This window comes from Neolamprologus multifasciatus, chromosome 4 (assembly GCF_963576455.1).
Source record: "Neolamprologus multifasciatus chromosome 4, fNeoMul1.2, whole genome shotgun sequence".
NCBI lineage: Eukaryota > Metazoa > Chordata > Actinopteri > Cichliformes > Cichlidae > Neolamprologus > Neolamprologus multifasciatus.
In genome coordinates this window covers 29,006,241-29,024,567 of record NC_140442.1, presented here as the reverse complement: position 1 = coordinate 29,024,567, position 18,327 = coordinate 29,006,241, and the positions used below count along the sequence as shown (strand labels likewise).

Here is an 18,327-nt window from a genome sequence, read left to right as displayed (position 1 = left end):
AATGTTTTGTTGTTGATGAAATAAGGACTTTGAAGTTTGGAAGTCACCATAGCATTTATGCTAGAAGAAGTTATTGGTTACTCATTAAGTTATAGTTATAGTGAGTTATAGTTGTTGAGAAGTTATTGTTATAAAGTTACTGGTCACTTTCAGCAACAGATAAAAACATTAGAGAAGAAAATTAGGGGCTATAATTAATTTTCATAAGTTTTTAGTGAAAAATCTGCACATCTCAACTGTTTTTTGTACAGTAACCTTTACATTAAACTACATAAAACATAAAAAATTAAATAATATTAAAGCCATGCAAAATGTATTTTCACATTATGAATGTGTTCCAGCTTATAGACCCTCATAGTGTGTCTTTAGGAAATCTTACAGTGGAGATTAATAAAATGAAGCCCTTTTCATGTGCACTTAATATACTGCCAGTGAGATTTCTAAATGAAGTTCATGTATCTGTATAATTCTTCAAATAATTGTAACCTCTTCTGAGAAAAACCTCTCTAAGTCCTTCAAAAATTTCACAGTTTTGGAGATTCCAAACTTCTCTTACACGTTAATATCATATCCTGTTAAAATTTTTAAAGTGTAAATAAATCTAATAAATAAAACTAATAGCATCTAACTATTTCACACTGTGTACACAGCTGTAGTAACTGTAGTAACTGACACACTCAAATAAGTTATGGTTGGTACACAAGCATCCATTGTTTTAATGATCCACAACAGGCTGACAGGTTTAAAGAGAGAAGGCTTTCTTCTTTTTCAGTTTTTACATGTGAGACATCACTTGTTGCTAGCAACAGCCAAAGTGCACTTTAGAATAAAAAAAACAATTTAAATGTTTGTTTTTTTTTTAAATAATAAGTTAGGAGTAAATAATAAGTTAGTCCTCCACACAGAGGCTTAGCTTGGTTTGTATCTTAATTAACTGATAGATTGATAGGCTCATAGAGAACTTATGGACTTTGTTCTCAGCCCACCATTGAGCTCAAGTCATCATTTTTTGATTTACTTAATTTCTGAAATATTCTTCCCTGCAGTGCTATAATTGCAATTCCTAATCGCTTGCTTCAGCAACAAAAGAAACTCTAATAATAGCCTTTAATCAGATTAATATGGTGGTTGTGCTAAAAGCAAAGGGTAATCAAGTTTCTGTTAGCATCACTATAAATGTGTTTTATTGAGGTCAACATTATTGTGAGGTTGAGATTTTTGCTTTTCCACTGGACCTTTACTAAAACTTTCTGTGACTTGAGTAATGATTGGCTGATGTTACAGCATCGCTTAAATTGAGGACAAAACACATTCAGACCGAATTATATTAAACTTTATATTCCCTTTGATAATGTAAATACAATTCATGATATTTGTATGTAATATATATATTAGAGTGTATGATCTTCAAGCAAGGAAAGATGTTTATAGTTCATATATTTGGTTTTTCTTAGCTTTTCATAAAGGTTCACACACAGGAAACTGTCATGAAAGCTGTGTGAGGAGAGGCAGGATAGGTCCAAAAAATGCAGGATTCAAAGGCAGCTTTATTGCAGGACTCACAGATTGACATAACAAAACCATGAAGGCACTTGGGAATTAAACTGGGAAACACTAAACTGACAGAACACACAGCTGGAAGGATGATGGAGATCGACAGCAGACAGGAGAAGACAGAGACAATGTTTACACAAAAGGGAAATCGGGGCAGAGAGGAGGGGAACACGGCTGAAGTCTGACTGACGAGACAGGGGAAGCAGAACTGAACATAATGCACACAGGACAAGAGAATATCACATAAAAAGAGGAAAGAGAGAATCACTTAGTGAGACTCAGATGAACTAAACGCAGAGAGTGTGGGACAGAGGGAGAGCAAGAGCGACATGGAGACAAGACAGAGACTTGACATCCATAACCAGACATGACTAACTACATATAGGGGTGCTGGTGAGGACACACAGAGGTGACAAAACTCTGTGAAATAACAACTTGGATCAGGGCTCTGAAAACGTAACATAAGAATCAATAATTCCCCAAAGAGTGAACAAGACCAAACAATACAAAAAACATAATACAAAACAAACTTAAAACACTGGGTCAAAACCCAGGACCATGAAAGATTCAGGACTAGATGTTACAACCCCTGATACTGTAACATCTAGTCCTTTTACTGAAACTTAATAATTAACACTTACACGATCAGTTTCACTTCATCTTATTAATGATGGTCCAATAGTCCGTTGACTTGTGGGGTGACATTATCTTCTGTCCTTTCATAAAGGACGGCTTAGTGTATTCTTTGATAAAGGACGTACTTATCAAGGGTTGAATAACTTCTTTATCTCTAGCATATAATAAATACAAGTCTGTTGTATTATGGCTGCAGTCCAGCTAAATCCTGGTCTTTTTCACACAGATAGGAGCCCTGTTGTTTAAATGTTCAACCACATGTTTAGTTTCGTTATCTGATCTGTCTGCTAAACCACTCATCTTCTTTGCTCTCTTTTTATGCTCAATAAAAGAAGCAATTAGCAAGTGAAACCTCAAAATTTAGGAAAGATGAAGATCTTCTGATTTAATCAAAAACCTGTTATTTATGTAGCCATTTTAAACAGAGGCAGCTACTTACGTAAACACACCACTACATCATCCAGTAAGTGCTAAAGTCTTCTCTGGAAATTCCCCATTTGTACATTGGATTTTTTTATGGCTTTATTTTCTAATCGGTGGTGTACACAGCTGTAAAACTTTATAAGTTGTGTTAGAAAAGCAAAGAACAATTTCACTGAAGAGCTCTGCCCATTGTCAACCTGAATTTGTAAATGCGGTTGTGGGTCCTCTGTGTGATTCATCAGCAATAACAGAAGGAAACTATTTCCATTACATTGATCCGTCACATCATAGAGCCAATGGAATGCAATGTCTTCCACTTAGCAGAGAATCTTATTTTCTTTCAAGATACAGTTGTAGGAAACTTAAATAAAAACCTTTTATTTAGTAGAATATGCTAAATTCACAATCTGAAGGCCAACTCTACCAGAGAACGTCAGGAGAAGTTTAAACGAGCAGCTCAGTACTTTCAATAAGTGCTTCAGGATCGACATCCTTTCTTTTTACATTTAAAAAAAAATATCTGTACTTTCCCAACCAGATTTTTGGAAATAGAAAGTCAGTTTTCTGTATTGAAGTGTATTTGTGATTAGTCACAAAAACACATAGCCCAAGAAGAAAAAATGTTCCCCCAAAGGTTCTTTAAACTCTGAAACAACTTGAAACTAAGATAAAGAATAAGAACAGCGAGGGATAACATACAGAAAACAATATCAAGATTAAATCAAATAGAATATTTAAATAACAAAATAAAATCTTATAAAAGCTGGGCCATGACACAGGACATGTCAGTGTGTGTGTTTTTCCTAATCCTACCTCCTGTATATTTTTAAGATAAATAAACTGTGAGAAGTAAAATGCACAAAATGTTGAATGTATGAAAAATTATACAAATCAAAACATATATTCAAACTGATATTTAAGGAGTGAAGGGTTGTCTTAGCTAGCCACACCAATGGTGTGCTTGCTAAGACAACCCTTAGCTTGCTCTGCCTTTCTTTTATTGTCTCTTTCCTTGCACAAAGCTTTCAAGTAGTGTGAAGTCGTGTTAACAGAGAGCGCCCAAAATGGTACAATGCATGTTGATGGCAAAAATTCAGTCACAAAACTATGCTTTTACATTTTTATGTGACTTTACAGAAATCCTGTTGTATTGCGGATGCTGTTTTCAACTAATTTGTTGGAAAGTTGAAAAGAAAGGTGAAATTAAAATAGAAATCAAGTTGTGTTGTGCTGTGTTGTTATTTTTTTATTCCAGTTTGATTCTAATACTTTTATTCAAATCTGTTTAGTCTACTTTGAATAATTGAAACCATTGCAATGATTTCTATTTATTAAAAAAAAACACTGCAAAGTCTGGTTTTTACAGTTTTTTCTGATTGCTTAAGCACATTTTTTGTAACTATTGGCTATTTTTGCAAAACTCTACACACAAATAAGAAAACCTGTCACCCAATTATCAAAACATTGTAGTTCTCTTGCAAAAGCGAACACAGCTAGATTAACTCTTCACACCTTTGTAAAAATGGTGTTCTTGTATCAAACAGTACACACAAGCCATCATCTACTAAGCACACAATGTGCCAACTGCACACTGATAGTATTGGTGTTTATTCACACTCATCAAAACCAAGACAAAGTCAGAACACAAAATAGGAATTTCACAAAAAAAAAAGGGTCCGACCACAAAATTTCGTCCACATCGCATGCGATATCCTCCAGTCCAAGGCACCGGGGAAAATATCTCCTTGAATGCCGTATCCAGGCCTGACATGATGCCTGGTCAATATCTCCACATGCCTCCTCCATTGCCTGTAAAAGGGCTACCTGTTGATGAGGATGACGGTCGTACACTTTCCAGCGCCAGGCAGAGAAGAACTCCTCAATGGGATTTACAGTTTTTTCTGATGGCTTGAGCACATTTTTTGTAACTATTGGCTATTTTTGCAAAACTCTACACACAAATAAGAAAACTCTTCACCCAATCAGCAAAACATTGTAGTTTTCTTGTAAAAGTGAATAACCCTTGCTTAACTCTCCACACCTTTGTAAAAATGGTATTTTGGTATCCAACAGTTAACACAAGCCATCACATTAATAAGCACACAATGCACCAACTACACACTGATGGTATGAATGAAAAACACATCTGGCTTTTGCTTTCTCTGTGCACAAGGTAGGCTATGTCAGTTTGAGCTCATACTTTTGTCATAGGTCCATAAACATAGACCTATGACAAAAGTATGACCCAGTACAAACGTACTGGTGTTTATTCACACACATCAAAACAAACACAAGTGTTTACAGTTTTTTCTGATTGCTTAAGCACATTTTTTGTAACTATTGGCTATTTTTGCAAAACTCTACACACAAATAAGAAAACCTGTCACCCTATTATCAAAACATTGTAGTTCTCTTGCAAAAGCGAACACAGCTAGATTAACTCTTCACACCTTCGTAAAAATGGTGTTTTCGTATCAAACAGTACACACAAGCCATCATCTACTAAGCACACAATGCGCCAACTGCACACTGATGGTATGAATACAAAACACATCTGGCTTTTGCTTTCTCTGTGTACAGATGTCAATTGAACATTCTGCCTCTGCCCCCAACATCTGGACGTCTAGCAATTCTGTAAAGTAACAATTTCAGTATTTTTGCATGTATGGTACTGTTGTGTTTCTCATTAGAGTATGGCAGTGCTACAAAGTACTTACCGATTCTCATTTCGAAATGTCCTAATGATGCTTGCCACAGTGTAGCGGCTCAGTTTAGGCTGAACCCGTTGGCCAGCTTCCCTCAGGGTCATCCCATGGTTGATGACATGGTCCACTATTGTAGCCCTGATGTCATCAGTTATTCTGTTTCTTACTCTTCTTACCCTTCCTCTTTCCCCTCCTCGTCCTCTTCTTGCTCCTCCTTGTCCTCTTCCTCTAACTTCCTCTAACCCTCTTGCTTCTTCACCTCCACGTCCTCTTCCTCCAACTTCTTCACCTCCACGTCCTCTCCCTCGGCCTCCTCTGATTCTCACTCTTCTCACTCTTACTGCTCCTTCCATTGTACTCCACATAGACAGCTTACCTGTGGCCTGTTTATAGTGCTTAGGCTGATTGCAAAGTGGACTAATTATCTAAAACAGTTTTCACATCTGAAAGTGTGCCAGACAGTTGGCAAAATAGTGTTAATGATAGCCATACATGTGTATAATTTTGCTAGGAGTGTGTTGGAAATTTGGTAATTGAGTGTAAGCAGTGAGTTGTGCCTACAGTTTTGCAAAGTGTGTGTTACAAAATTGTAAACTGAGTGCAAAGCAGTGTTTGTGCTTTTAGTTTTGCAAACTCAGTGAGTGGTTTTGCTATAAGTGTTAATAGTTTTAGGAATTGTGCTGTAAGAATCACAGTTAGGGTTTAAGCATTCAGAAAAAACTGTATTTCCAAGTCAAAACGAAATAGTAATTTCACTGAGGAAAAAAAATAAACCAGTCTACATCGTGTCGTCTCTCTGGATCTGGCCACAAAATTTTGTCTACATCACATGCAATGTCCTCTAGTCAAAGGCACTGGGGAAAATATCTTCTGGAATTTTACATCTATGGTATTGTTGTGTTTCTCATTGGCATATGGCAGTGCTACAGATCTTAGTGCAAAGTGACTGTACTAACCGATTCTCATTTCAAAATGTCCTTATGATGCTTGCTACAGTGTAGCGGCTCGAGTTAGGCTGAACCCGTTGGCCAGCTTCCCTCAGGGTCATTCCACGGTTGATTACATGGTCCACTATTGTAGCTCTGATGTCATCAGCAATTCTATTTCTTACTCTTCTTACCCTTCCTCTCCCCCCTCCTCGTCCTCCTCTTGCTCCTCCTTGTCCTTGTCGTCCTCTTCGTCCTACTTCTTCACCTCCATGTCCTCTTCCTCGGCCTCCTCTACTTCTCACTCTTCCTGCTCCCTCCATTGTACTCCACACACAGAGCTTACCTGTATTATAGAGCTTAGGCTGATTGCAAAGTGAACTAATTCTCTAAAAAAGTTTTCACATGTGACAGTGTGCCAGACAGTTGGCAAAATAGTGTGCATAATAACCATAAATGTGTATAGTTTTGCTAGGAGTGTGTTGATCATTTGGAAATTGAGTGTAAAGCAGTGAGTTGTGTTTACAGTTCTGCAAAAAGAGTGCTGTGCAGTGGATTGTAGCTACAGGTTTGCAAAGTGTGTGTTACAAAATGGCAAACTGAGTGCAAAGCAGTGTTTGTGCTTTTAGTTTTGCAAACTCAGTGAGTGGTTTTGCTATAAGTATTAATAGTTTTAGAAATTGTGCTATAAGAATCACAGTTAGGGTTTAAGCATTCAGAAAAAACTGTAAGAATGGAGAGTATGGAGGGAGGTTACAGTTTTTTCTGAATGCTTAAACCCTAACTGTGATTCTTATAGCACATTTTCTAAAACTATTAATACTTATAGCAAAACCACTCACTGAGTTTGCAAAACTAAAAGCACAAACACTGCTTTGCACTCAGTTTGCCATTTTGTAACACACACTTTGAAAACCTGTAGCTACAATCCACTGCACAGCACTCTTTTTGCAGAACTGTAAACACAACTCACTGCTTTACACTCAATTTCCAAATGATCAACACACTCCTAGCAAAACTATACACATTTATGGCTATTATTTACACTATTTTGCCAACTGTCTGGCACACTGTCACATGTAAAAACTTTTTTAGATAATTAGTTCACTTTGCAATCAGCCCAAGCACTATAATACAGGTAAGCTCTGTGTGTGGAGTACAATGGAGGGAGCAGGAAGAGTGAGAAGTAGAGGAGGCCGAGGAAGAGGACGTGGAGGTGAAGAAGTTGGATGAAGAGGACGACAAGGACAAGGGGGAACAAGAGGAGGACGAGGAGGGGGGAGAGGAGGACGAGGAGGGGGGAAGAGGACGAGGAGGGGGCAGAGGAAGGGTAAGAAGAGTAAGAAATAGAATTGCTGATGACATCAGAGCTACAATAGTGGACCATGTAATCAACCGTGGAATGACCCTGAGGGAAGCTGGTCGACGGGTTCAGCCTAACTCGAGCCGCTACACTGTAGCAAGCATCATAAGGACATTTTGAAATGAGAATCGGTTAGTACAGTCACTTTGCACTAAGATTTGTAGCACTGCCATATGCTAATGAGAAACACAACAATACCATAGATGTAAAAATACTGAAATTGTTACTTTACAGAATTGCTAGATGACCAGATGCTGGGGGCAGAGGAAGCCTGTTCACTGCAGACCAAGAAACCCATATAGTCAATATGGCGATTGCAAATAATCCTATACTTGGAAATAAACACTTGTGTTTGTTTTGATGTGTGTAAATAAACACCAGTACTTGAAGTTTGGATCCCTCCATGTTTACAGACCTATGACAAAAGTATGAGCTCAAACTGACATGGCCTAGCTTGTGCACAGAGAAAGCAAAAGCCAGATGTGTTTTGTATTCATACCATCAGTGTGCAGTTGGCGCATTGTGTGCTTAGTAGATGATGGCTTGTGTGTACTGTTTGATACGAAAACACCATTTTTACGAAGGTGTGAAGAGTTAATCTAGCTGTGTTCGCTTTTGCAAGAGAACTACAATGTTTTGATAATAGGGTGACAGGTTTTCTTATTTGTGTGTAGAGTTTTGCAAAAATAGCCAATAGTTACAAAAAATGTGCTTAAGCAATCAGAAAAAACTGTAAGTGCCATGAAGGATGGGTGGTCTGTAAACCAGTTGCGGACCAAAGTAGCCCTATGGAAACTAACATTGTCCCATATGATGACATATCGGGTCTGCTCTGGTCTCTGAACAGTGAGCATGTCATGCAAGGTGTCCAGGAATGCAATAATGTGTGCAGTGTTGTATGGGCCTATGGTTGCATGATGGTGAACAACACCATTTTGGCTTATGGCTGCACACATGGTTATGTCACCACCACGTTGTCCTGGGACATTGATGATGGCACGGTGTCCAATAATGTTCCTGCCACGTCTCCTGGTTTTACTGAGGTTAAAACCGGCCTCATCTACAAAAAGTAGCTCATGTCCCGTTGCATCTGCTTCTAGTTCCATCACTCTCTGGACAAGACAAAACAAATGTAACACATCAGGCCCATGCACAGCACTACAGTATGCACTTCCAAATTCAGAACCAATGACACTAGCTTACCTGCACATAGTCATATCGCAGTTGCTTTACACGTTCTGTGTTTCTCTCGAAAGGAACTCTGTAAATTTGCTTCATTCTTATTCTGTGGCGCGCAAGTTCACGACTTAGTGCAGACATGCTTGCACTGTGTATATTTTGAAAGATGGTGTCATTATCAATTATGCGCTGCTGTATTTCGCGCAGTCTTATTGCATTATTGGCAATCACCATGTTCACTATATGGGTCTCTTGCTCTAGAGTGAACATTCTGCCTCTGCCCCCAACATCTGGACGTCTAGCAATTCTGTAAAGTAACAGTTTCAGTATTTTTGCATGTATGGTACTGTTGTGTTTCTCATTAGAGTATGGCAGTGCTACAAAGTACTTACCGATTCTCATTTTGAAATGTCCTAATGATGCTTGCCACAGTGTAGCGGCTCAGTTTAGGCTGAACCCGTTGGCCAGCTTCCCTCAGGGTCATCCCATGGTTGATGACATGGTCCACTATTGTAGCTCTGATGTCATCAGTTATTCTGTTTCTTACTCTTCTTACCCTTACTCTTTCCCCTCCTCGTCCTCTTCTTGCTCCTCCTTGTCCTCTTCCTCTAACTTCCTCTAACCCTCTTGCTTCTTCACCTCCACGTCCTCTTCCTCCAACTTCTTCACCTCCACGTCCTCTCCCTCGGCCTCCTCTGATTCTCACTCTTCTCACTCTTACTGCTCCTTCCATTGTACTCCACATAGACAGCTTACCTGTGGCCTGTTTATAGTGCTTAGGCTGATTGCAAAGTGGACTAATTATCTAAAACAGTTTTCACATGTGAAAGTGTGCCAGACAGTTGGCAAAATAGTGTTAATGATAGCCATACATGTGTGTAATTTTGCTAGGAGTGTGTTGGAAACTTGGTAATTGAGTGTAAGCAGTGAGTTGTGTTTAAAGTTCTGCAAAAAGAGTGTTGTGCAGTGAATTGTGCCTACACACTTGCAAAGTGTGTGTTACAAAATTGCAAACTGAGTGCAAAGAAGTGTTTGTGCTTTTATTTTTGCAAACTCAGTGAGTGGTTTTGCTATAAGTATTAATAGTTTTAGGAATTGTGCTATAAGAATCACAGTTAGGGTTAAAGCCATCAGAAAAAACTGTAACAGGATGAAACCTGAGGGAGGGGCAGCCATCTGCTACAAGTGGTTGAGGTTGTTAAGGTTCTGGGACTGGTCTCACTCAAGATGACAGACCATAGGACATTACTGCAGGATTTACTGATGTGTTGTGTTTTATGGCTTTCATGGATCTCAGCTCTTACCCAGCACTGTCCGTCATCATGTCCAAAACACCAAATGAGGGAATATTTTATAGAAGAGTGGTTGTTCATCCCTTTGTGCCACTTTTGGAGTCACTGTCGAGGTTTGGCAGTGTGGCAGGGAGGTGTGTGTTGTGGCTCAGCTGCAGAGGGAGAGGTGACGTGGATGGTTGAAGGGGCAGCACCAGGAGAAGCTGGAGAGGTGTCGGGACCAAAGAGGAGCAATATTGTGAGCAGCTGGCACGCTGCTGGAGCAATGCCTGGGAAATTTACATTGTACATTGAAAAGTAATAAACATGAAACCCAGAGCACGGTGTGTGAGAGTCTGTGTCATGTGTGTGTCTTGCATTTACACAGCAGAAAGATTGTGAAGTTAACATAACAAGCAGCACTTTGACAGATTACACAATTATAATTCACTATTTTGGTTTCCTTTCTTAACCCACCACTCTTCCTTTATCTCACTTCCTCTCATCACCTTCTTCATCTTTGGCATCTTGCGTTCTGTCTTCGCCGCCCATCGTTTAACCGAAATGTTCACAGGATTGGTCCCCACTTTTAAATGAGCTAGCAGTTCTGGATGGAAATATCAGTTTGCTCTTTACTTCTTAGCCTACGCCTGTTTCACTGAGCTCTTTAAGCTGGCCGTGTGAGAGGAATTTGTTAAGACGTTAAGTTAAGCACTGGCTTTTGCTTTCTTTCTGGGTGTTGTCATGTTCATGTATGCAGTTTAAAAAATAAAAACTGTGTAGAAGAAATCATATAAAGCAGGGGTGGGCAACTCCAGGCCTCGAGAGCCGGTGTCCTGCAGGTTTTAGATGTGTCCTTGATCCAACACAGCTGATTTAAATGGCTAAATTAGCTCCTCAACATGTCTTGAAGGCTGTATCCCAATTCAGGGTCTGCGGCCTTAAAGGGTGCATTTTAAGGCTTATTACGTCACAGCGGCGCGAAAAAGGCTGTCCCAATTCAAAGGCTGCTCGAAATGCGGCCCTCAGATGCGTCCGTTTGTGCGGGTGTCCGCTCCCCAGGCTCCGAAAGCCTTGCCAGCCCTTGTGATCGGGTGGCACCGCCCACCAGGCGTTTGAAAGAAAGAAGAAAAAACCCGGACCGGGCCGCCTGGCCACCCTTTGTGCGGGTGTCCGCTCCCCAGGCTCCGAAAGCCTTGCCAGCCCTATATTTCGGGTGGCACCGCCCACCAGGCGTGTGAAAGAAAGAATAAAAACCCGGACCGGGCCGCCTGGCCACCCTTTGTGCGGGTGTCCGCTCCCCAGGCTCCGAAAGCCTTGCCAGCCCTATATTTCGGGTGGCACCGCCCACCAGGCGTGTGAAAGAAAGAATAAAAACCCGGACCGGGCTGCCTGGCCACCCTTTGTGCGGGTGTCCGCTCCCCAGGCTCCGAAAGCCTTGCCAGCCCTTGTGATCGGGTGGCACCGCCCACCAGGCATCTGAAACAAAGAAGAAAAAACCCGGACCGGGCCGCCTGGCCACCCTTTGTGCGGGTGTCCGCTCCCCAGGCTCCGAAAGCCTTGCCAGCCCTATATTTCGAGTGGCACCGCCCACCAGGCGTGTGAAAGAAAGAGTAAAAACCAGGACCAGGCCGCCTGGCCAACCTTTGTGCGGGTGTCCGCTCCCCAGGCTCCGAAAGCCTTGCCAGCCCTTGTGATCGGGTGGCACCACCCACCAGGCGTCTGAAAGAAAGAAGGAAAAACCCAGACCGGTCCACCTGGCCACCCTTTGTGCGGGTGTCCGCTCCCCAGGCTCCAAAAGCCTTGCCAGCCCTTGTGATCGGATGGCACCGCCCACCAGGCGTCTGAAAGAAAGAAGAAAAAACCCGGACCGGGCCGCCTGGCCAACCTTTGTGCGGGTGTCCGCTCCCCAGGCTCCGAAAGCCTTGCCAGCCCTTGTGATCGGGTGGCACCACCCACCAGGCGTCTGAAAGAAAGAAGGAAAAACCCAGACCGGTCCACCTGGCCACCCTTTGTGTGGGTGTCCGCTCCCCAGGCTCCAAAAGCCTTGCCAGCCCTTGTGATCGGGTGGCACCGCCCACCAGGCGTTTGAAAGAAAGAAGAAAAAACCCGGACCGGGCCGCCTGGCCACCCTTTGTGCGGGTGTCCTCTACCCAGGCTCCGAAAGCCTTGCCAGCCCTTGTGATCGGGTGGCACCGCCCACCAGGCGTGTGAGAGAAAGAAGAGAAGAAGAAAAAACCCGGACCGGGCCGCCTGGCCACCCTTTGTGTGGGTGTCCGCTCCCCAGGCTCCGAAAGCCTTGCCAGCCCTTGTGATCGGGTGGCACCGCCCACCAGGCGTTTGAAAGAAAGAAGAAAAAACCCGGACCGGGCGCCTGGCCACCCTTTGTGCGGATGTCCGCTCCCCAGGCTCCGAAAGCCTTGCCAGCCCTTGTGATCGGGTGGCACCGCCCACCAGGCATTTGAAAGAAAGAAGAAAAAACCCGGACCGGGCGCCTGGCCACCCTTTGTGCGGGTGTCCGCTCCCCAGGCTCCGAAAGCCTTGCCAGCCCTTGTGATCGGGTGGCACCGCCCACCAGGCGTTTGAAAGAAAGAAGAAAAAACCCGGACCGGGCGCCTGGCCACCCTTTGTGCGGGTGTCCGCTCCCCAGGCTCCGAAAGCCTTGCCAGCCCTTGTGATCGGGTGGCACCGCCCACCAGGCGCGTAAAAGAAAGAAGAAAAAACCCGGACCGGGCCGCCTGGCCACACTTTGTGCGGGTGTCCGCTCCCCAGGGTCCGAAAGCCTTGCCAGCCCTTGTGATCGGGTGGCACCGCCCACCAGGCGTCTGAAAAGGAGAAGAAAAAACCCGGACCGGGCCGCCTTGCCACCCTTTGTGCGGGTGTCCGCTCCCCAGGCTCCGAAAGCCTTGCCAGCCCTTGTGATCGGGTGGCACCGCCCACCAGGCGTGTGAGAGAAAGAAGAGAAGAAGAAAAAACCCGGACCGGGCCGCCTGGCCACCCTTTGTGCGGGTGTCCGCTCCCCAGGCTCCGAAAGCCTTGCCAGCCCTTGTGATCGGGTGGCACCGCCCACCAGGCGTGTGAAAGAAAGAAGAAAAAACCCGGACCGGGCCACCTGGCCACCCTTTGTGCGGGTGTCCGCTCCCCAGGCTCCAAAAGCCTTGCCAGCCCTTGTGATCGGATGGCACCGCCCACCAGGCGTCTGAAACGAAGAAGAAAAATCCCGGACCGGGCCGCCTGGCCACCCTTTGTGCGGGTGTCCGCTCCCCAGGCTCCGAAAGCCTTGCCAGCCCTTGTGATCGGGTGGCACCGCCCACCAGGCGTCTGAAAAGAAGAAGAAAAAACCCGGACCGGGCCGCCTGGCCACCCTTTGTGCGGGTGTCCGCTCCCCAGGCTCCGAAAGCCTTGCCAGCCCTTGTGATCGGGTGGCACCGCCCACCAGGCGTCTGAAACAAAGAAGAAAAAACCCGGACCGGGCCGCCTGGCCACCCTTTGTGCGGGTGTCCGCTCCCCAGGCTCCGAAAGCCTTACCAGCCCTTGTGATCGGGTGGCACCGCCCACCAGGCGTGTGAAACAAAGAAGAAAAAACCCGGACCGGGCCGCCTGGCCACCCTTTGTGCGGGTGTCCGCTCCCCAGGCTCCGAAAGCCTTGCCAGCCCTTGTGATTGGGTGGCACCGCCCACCAGGCGTCTGAAAAGGAGAAGAAAAAACCCGGACCGGGCCGCCTTGCCACCCTTTGTGCGGGTGTCCGCTCCCCAGGCTCTGAACGCCTTGCCAGCCCTTGTGATCGGGTGGCACCGCCCACCAGGCGTCTGAAACAAAGAAGAAAAAACCCGGACCGGGCCGCCTGGCCACCCTTTGTGCGGGTGTCCGCTCCCCAGGCTCCGAAAGCCTTGCCAGCCCTTGTGATCGGGTGGCACCGCCCACCAGGCGTGTGAAACAAAGAAGAAAAAACCCGGACCGGGCCGCCTGGCCACCCTTTGTGCGGGTGTCCGCTCCCCAGTCTCCGAAAGCCTTGCCAGCCCTTGTGATTGGGTGGCACCGCCAACCAGGCGTCTGAAAAGGAGAAGAAAAAACCCGGACCGGGCCGCCTTGCCACCCTTTGTGCGGGTGTCCGCTCCCCAGGCTCCGAAAGCCTTGCCAGCCCTTGTGATCGGGTGGCACCGCCCACCAGGCGTGTGAGAGAAAGAAGAGAAGAAGAAAAAACCCGGACCGGGCCGCCTGGCCACCCTTTGTGCGGGTGTCCGCTCCCCAGGCTCCGAAAGCCTTGCCAGCCCTTGTGATCGGGTGGCACCGCCCACCAGGCGTGTGAGAGAAAGAAGAGAAGAAGAAAAAACCCGGAACGGGCCGCCTGGCCACCCTTTGTGCGGGTGTCCTCTACCCAGGCTCCGAAAGCCTTGCCAGCCCTTGTGATCGGGTGGCACCGCCCACCAGGGGTGTGAAAGAAAGAAGAAAAGAAGAAAAAACCCGGACCGGGCCGCCTGGCCACCCTTTGTGCGGGTGTCCGCTCCCCAGGCTCCGAAAGCCTTGCCAGCCCTTGTGATCGGGTGGCACCGCCCACCAGGCGTCTGAAACAAAGAAGAAAAAACCCGGACCGGGCCGCCTGGCCACCCTTTGTGCGGGTGTCCGCTCCCCAGGCTCCGAAAGCCTTGCCAGCCCTTGTGATCGGGTGGCACCGCCCACCAGGCGTGTGAAAGAAAGAAGAAAAAACCCGGACCGGGCCGCCTGGCCACCCTTTGTGCGGGTGTCCGCTCCCCAGGCTCCGAAAGCTTTGCCAGCCCTTGTGATTGGGTGGCACCGCCCACCAGGCGTCTGAAAGAAAGAAGAAAAAACCCGGACCGGGCCGCCTGGCCACCCTTTGTGCGGGTGTCCGCTCCCCAGGCTCCGAAAGCCTTGCCAGCCCTTGTGATCGGGTGGCACCGCCCACCAGGCGTCTGAAAGAAAGAAGAAAAAACCCGGACCGGGCTGCCTGGCCACCCTTTGTGCGGGTGTCCGCTCCCCAGGCTCCGAAAGTCTTGCCAGCCCTTGTGATCGGGTGGCACCGCCCACCAGGCGTTTGAAAGAAAGAAGAAAAAACCCGGACCGGGCAACTGGCCACCCTTTGTGCGGGTGTCCGCTCCCCAGGCTCCGAAAGCCTTGCCAGCCCTTGTGATCGGGTGGCACCGCCCACCAGGCGTCTGAAAGAAAGAAGAAAAAACCCGGACCGGGCCGCCTGGCCACCCTTTGTGCGGGTGTCCGCTCCCCAGGCTCCGAAAGCCTTGCCAACCCTTGTGATCGGGTGGCACCGCCCACCAGGTGTCTGAAAAGGAGAAGAAAAAACCCGGACCGGGCCGCCTGGCCACCCTTTGTGCGGGTGTCCGCTCCCCAGGCTCCGAAAGTCTTGCCAGCCCTTGTGATCGGGTGGCACCGCCCACCAGGCGTTAGAAAGAAAGAAGAAAAAACCCGGACCGGGCGACTGGCCACCCTTTGTGCGGGTGTCCGCTCCCCAGGCTCCGAAAGCCTTGCCAGCCCTTGTGATTGGGTGGCACCGCCCACCAGGCGTCTGAAAAGAAGAAGAAAAAACCCGGACCGGGCCGCCTGGCCACCCTTTGTGCGGGTGTCCGCTCCCCAGGCTCCGAAAGCCTTGCCAGCCCTTGTGATCGGGTGGCACCGCCCACCAGGCGTCTGAAACAAAGAAGAAAAAACCTGGACCGGGCCGCCTGGCCACCCTTTGTGCGGGTGTCCGCTCCCCAGGCTCCGAAAGCCTTGCCAGCCCTTGTGATCGGGTGGCACCGCCCACCAGGTGTGTGAGAGAAAGAAGAGAAGAAGAAAAAACCCGGACCGGGCCGCCTGGCCACCCTTTGTGCGGGTGTCCGCTCCCCAGGCTCCGAAAGCCTTGCCAGCCCTTGTGATCGGGTGGCACCGCCCACCAGGCGTGTGAAAGAAAGAAGAAAAAACCCGGACCGGGCCGACTGGCCACCCTTTGTGCGGGTGTCCGCTCCCCAGGCTCCAAAAGCCTTGCCAGCCCTTGTGATCGGGTGGCACCGCCCACCAGGCGTCTGAAACGAAGAAGAAAAATCCCGGACCGGGCCGCCTGGCCACCCTTTGTGCGGGTGTCCGCTCCCCAGGCTCCGAAAGCCTTGCCAGCCCTTGTGATCGGGTGGCACCGCCCACCAGGCGTCTGAAAAGAAGAAGAAAAAACCCGGACCGGGCCGCCTGGCCACCCTTTGTGCGGGTGTCCGCTCCCCAGGCTCCGAAAGCCTTGCCAGCCCTTGTGATCGGGTGGCACCGCCCACCAGGCGTCTGAAACAAAGAAGAAAAAACCCGGACCGGGCCGCGTGGCCACCCTTTGTGCGGGTGTCCGCTCCCCAGGCTCCGAAAGTCTTGCCAGCCCTTGTGATCGGGTGGCACCGCCCACCAGGCGTTTGAAAGAAAGAAGAAAAAACCCGGACCGGGCGACTGGCCACCCTTTGTGCGGGTGTCCGCTCCCCAGGCTCCGAAAGCCTTGCCAGCCCTTGTGATTGGGTGGCACCGCCCACCAGGCGTCTGAAAAGAAGAAGAAAAAACCCGGACCGGGCCGCCTGGCCACCCTTTGTGCGGGTGTCCGCTCCCCAGGCTCCGAAAGCCTTGCCAGCCCTTGTGATCGGGTGGCACCGCCCACCAGGCGTGTGAAACAAAGAAGAAAAAACCCGGACCGGGCCGCCTGGCCACCCTTTGTGCGGGTGTCCGCTCCCCAGGCTCCGAAAGCCTTGCCAGCCCTTGTGATTGGGTGGCACCGCCCACCAGGCGTCTGAAAAGGAGAAGAAAAAACCCGGACCGGGCCGCCTGGCCACCCTTTGTGCGGGTGTCCGCTCCCCAGGCTCCGAAAGCCTTGCCAGCCCTTGTGATCGGGTGGCACCGCCCACCAGGCGTGTGAGAGAAAGAAGAGAAGAAGAAAAAACCCGGACCGGGTGACCCGGACCGGGCCGCCTGGCCACCCTTTGTGCGGGTGTCCGCTCCCCAGGCTCCGAAAGCCTTGCCAGCCCTTGTGATCGGGTGGCACCGCCCACCAGGCGTGTGAAACAAAGAAGAAAAAACCCGGACCGGGCCGCCTGGCCACCCTTTGTGCGGGTGTCCGCTCCCCAGGCTCCGAAAGCCTTGCCAGCCCTTGTGATTGGGTGGCACCGCCAACCAGGCGTCTGAAAAGGAGAAGAAAAAACCCGGACCGGGCCGCCTTGCCACCCTTTGTGCGGGTGTCCGCTCCCCAGGCTCCGAAAGCCTTGCCAGCCCTTGTGATCGGGTGGCACCGCCCACCAGGCGTGTGAGAGAAAGAAGAGAAGAAGAAAAAACCCGGACCGGGCCGCCTGGCCACCCTTTGTGCGGGTGTCCGCTCCCCAGGCTCCGAAAGCCTTGCCAGCCCTTGTGATCGGGTGGCACCGCCCACCAGGCGTGTGAGAGAAAGAAGAGAAGAAGAAAAAACCCGGACCGGGCCGCCTGGCCACCCTTTGTGCGGGTGTCCGCTCCCCAGGCTCCGAAAGCCTTGCCAGCCCTTGTGATCGGGTGGCACCGCCCACCAGGCATGTGAGAGAAAGAAGAGAAGAAGAAAAAACCCGGACCGGGCCGCCTGGCCACCCTTTGTGCGGGTGTCCGCTCCCCAGGCTCCGAAAGCCTTGCCAGCCCTTGTGATCGGGTGGCACCGCCCACCAGGCGTCTGAAAGAAAGAAGAAAAAACCCGGACCGGGCTGCCTGGCCACCCTTTGTGTGGGTGTCCGCTCCCCAGGCTCCGAAAGTCTTGCCAGCCCTTGTGATCGGGTGGCACCGCCCACCAGGCGTTTGAAAGAAAGAAGAAAAAACCCGGACCGGGCGACTGGCCACCCTTTGTGCGGGTGTCCGCTCCCCAGGCTCCGAAAGCCTTGCCAGCCCTTGTGATCGGGTGGCACCGCCCACCAGGCGTCTGAAAGAAAGAAGAAAAAACCCGGACCGGGCCGCCTGGCCACCCTTTGTGCGGGTGTCCGCTCCCCAGGCTCCGAAAGCCTTGCCAGCCCTTGTGATCGGGTGGCACCGCCCACCAGGTGTCTGAAAAGAAGAAGAAAAAACCCGGACCGGGCCGCCTGGCCACCCTTTGTGCGGGTGTCCGCTCCCCAGGCTCCGAAAGTCTTGCCAGCCCTTGTGATCGGGTGGCACCGCCCACCAGGCGTTTGAAAGAAAGAAGAAAAAACCCGGACCGGGCGACTGGCCACCCTTTGTGCGGGTGTCCGCTCCCCAGGCTCCGAAAGCCTTGCCAGCCCTTGTGATTGGGTGGCACCGCCCACCAG

General features: G+C 48.8%; 1 protein-coding gene across 1 annotated transcript; it reads right to left on the bottom strand.

Moving 5' to 3' along the window:
• Positions 1–8,233: 8,233 nt before the first annotated feature.
• Positions 8,234–11,283, bottom strand: LOC146520763 (uncharacterized). The gene is made up of 2 exons (XM_085158412.1): positions 8,811–11,283; positions 8,234–8,719 (listed from the first exon to the last, which is right to left on the bottom strand). Exons 1-2 carry the CDS (start codon positions 9,186–9,188, stop codon positions 8,234–8,236), a joined length of 864 nt encoding a protein of 287 aa, XP_085014538.1. The 5' UTR covers positions 9,189–11,283.
• Positions 11,284–18,327: the final 7,044 nt, after the last annotated feature.

Coding starts and splice junctions, on each gene's coding strand:
- LOC146520763 (XM_085158412.1), bottom strand. CDS start 9,188: ATGAGAATCGGTAAGTACTTTGTAGCACTGCCATACTCTAATGAGAAA. Junction 8,720..8,810: donor TGCGATATGACTATGTGCAG/GTAAGCTAGTGT, acceptor TGTCTTGTCCAG/AGAGTGATGGAACTAGAAGC.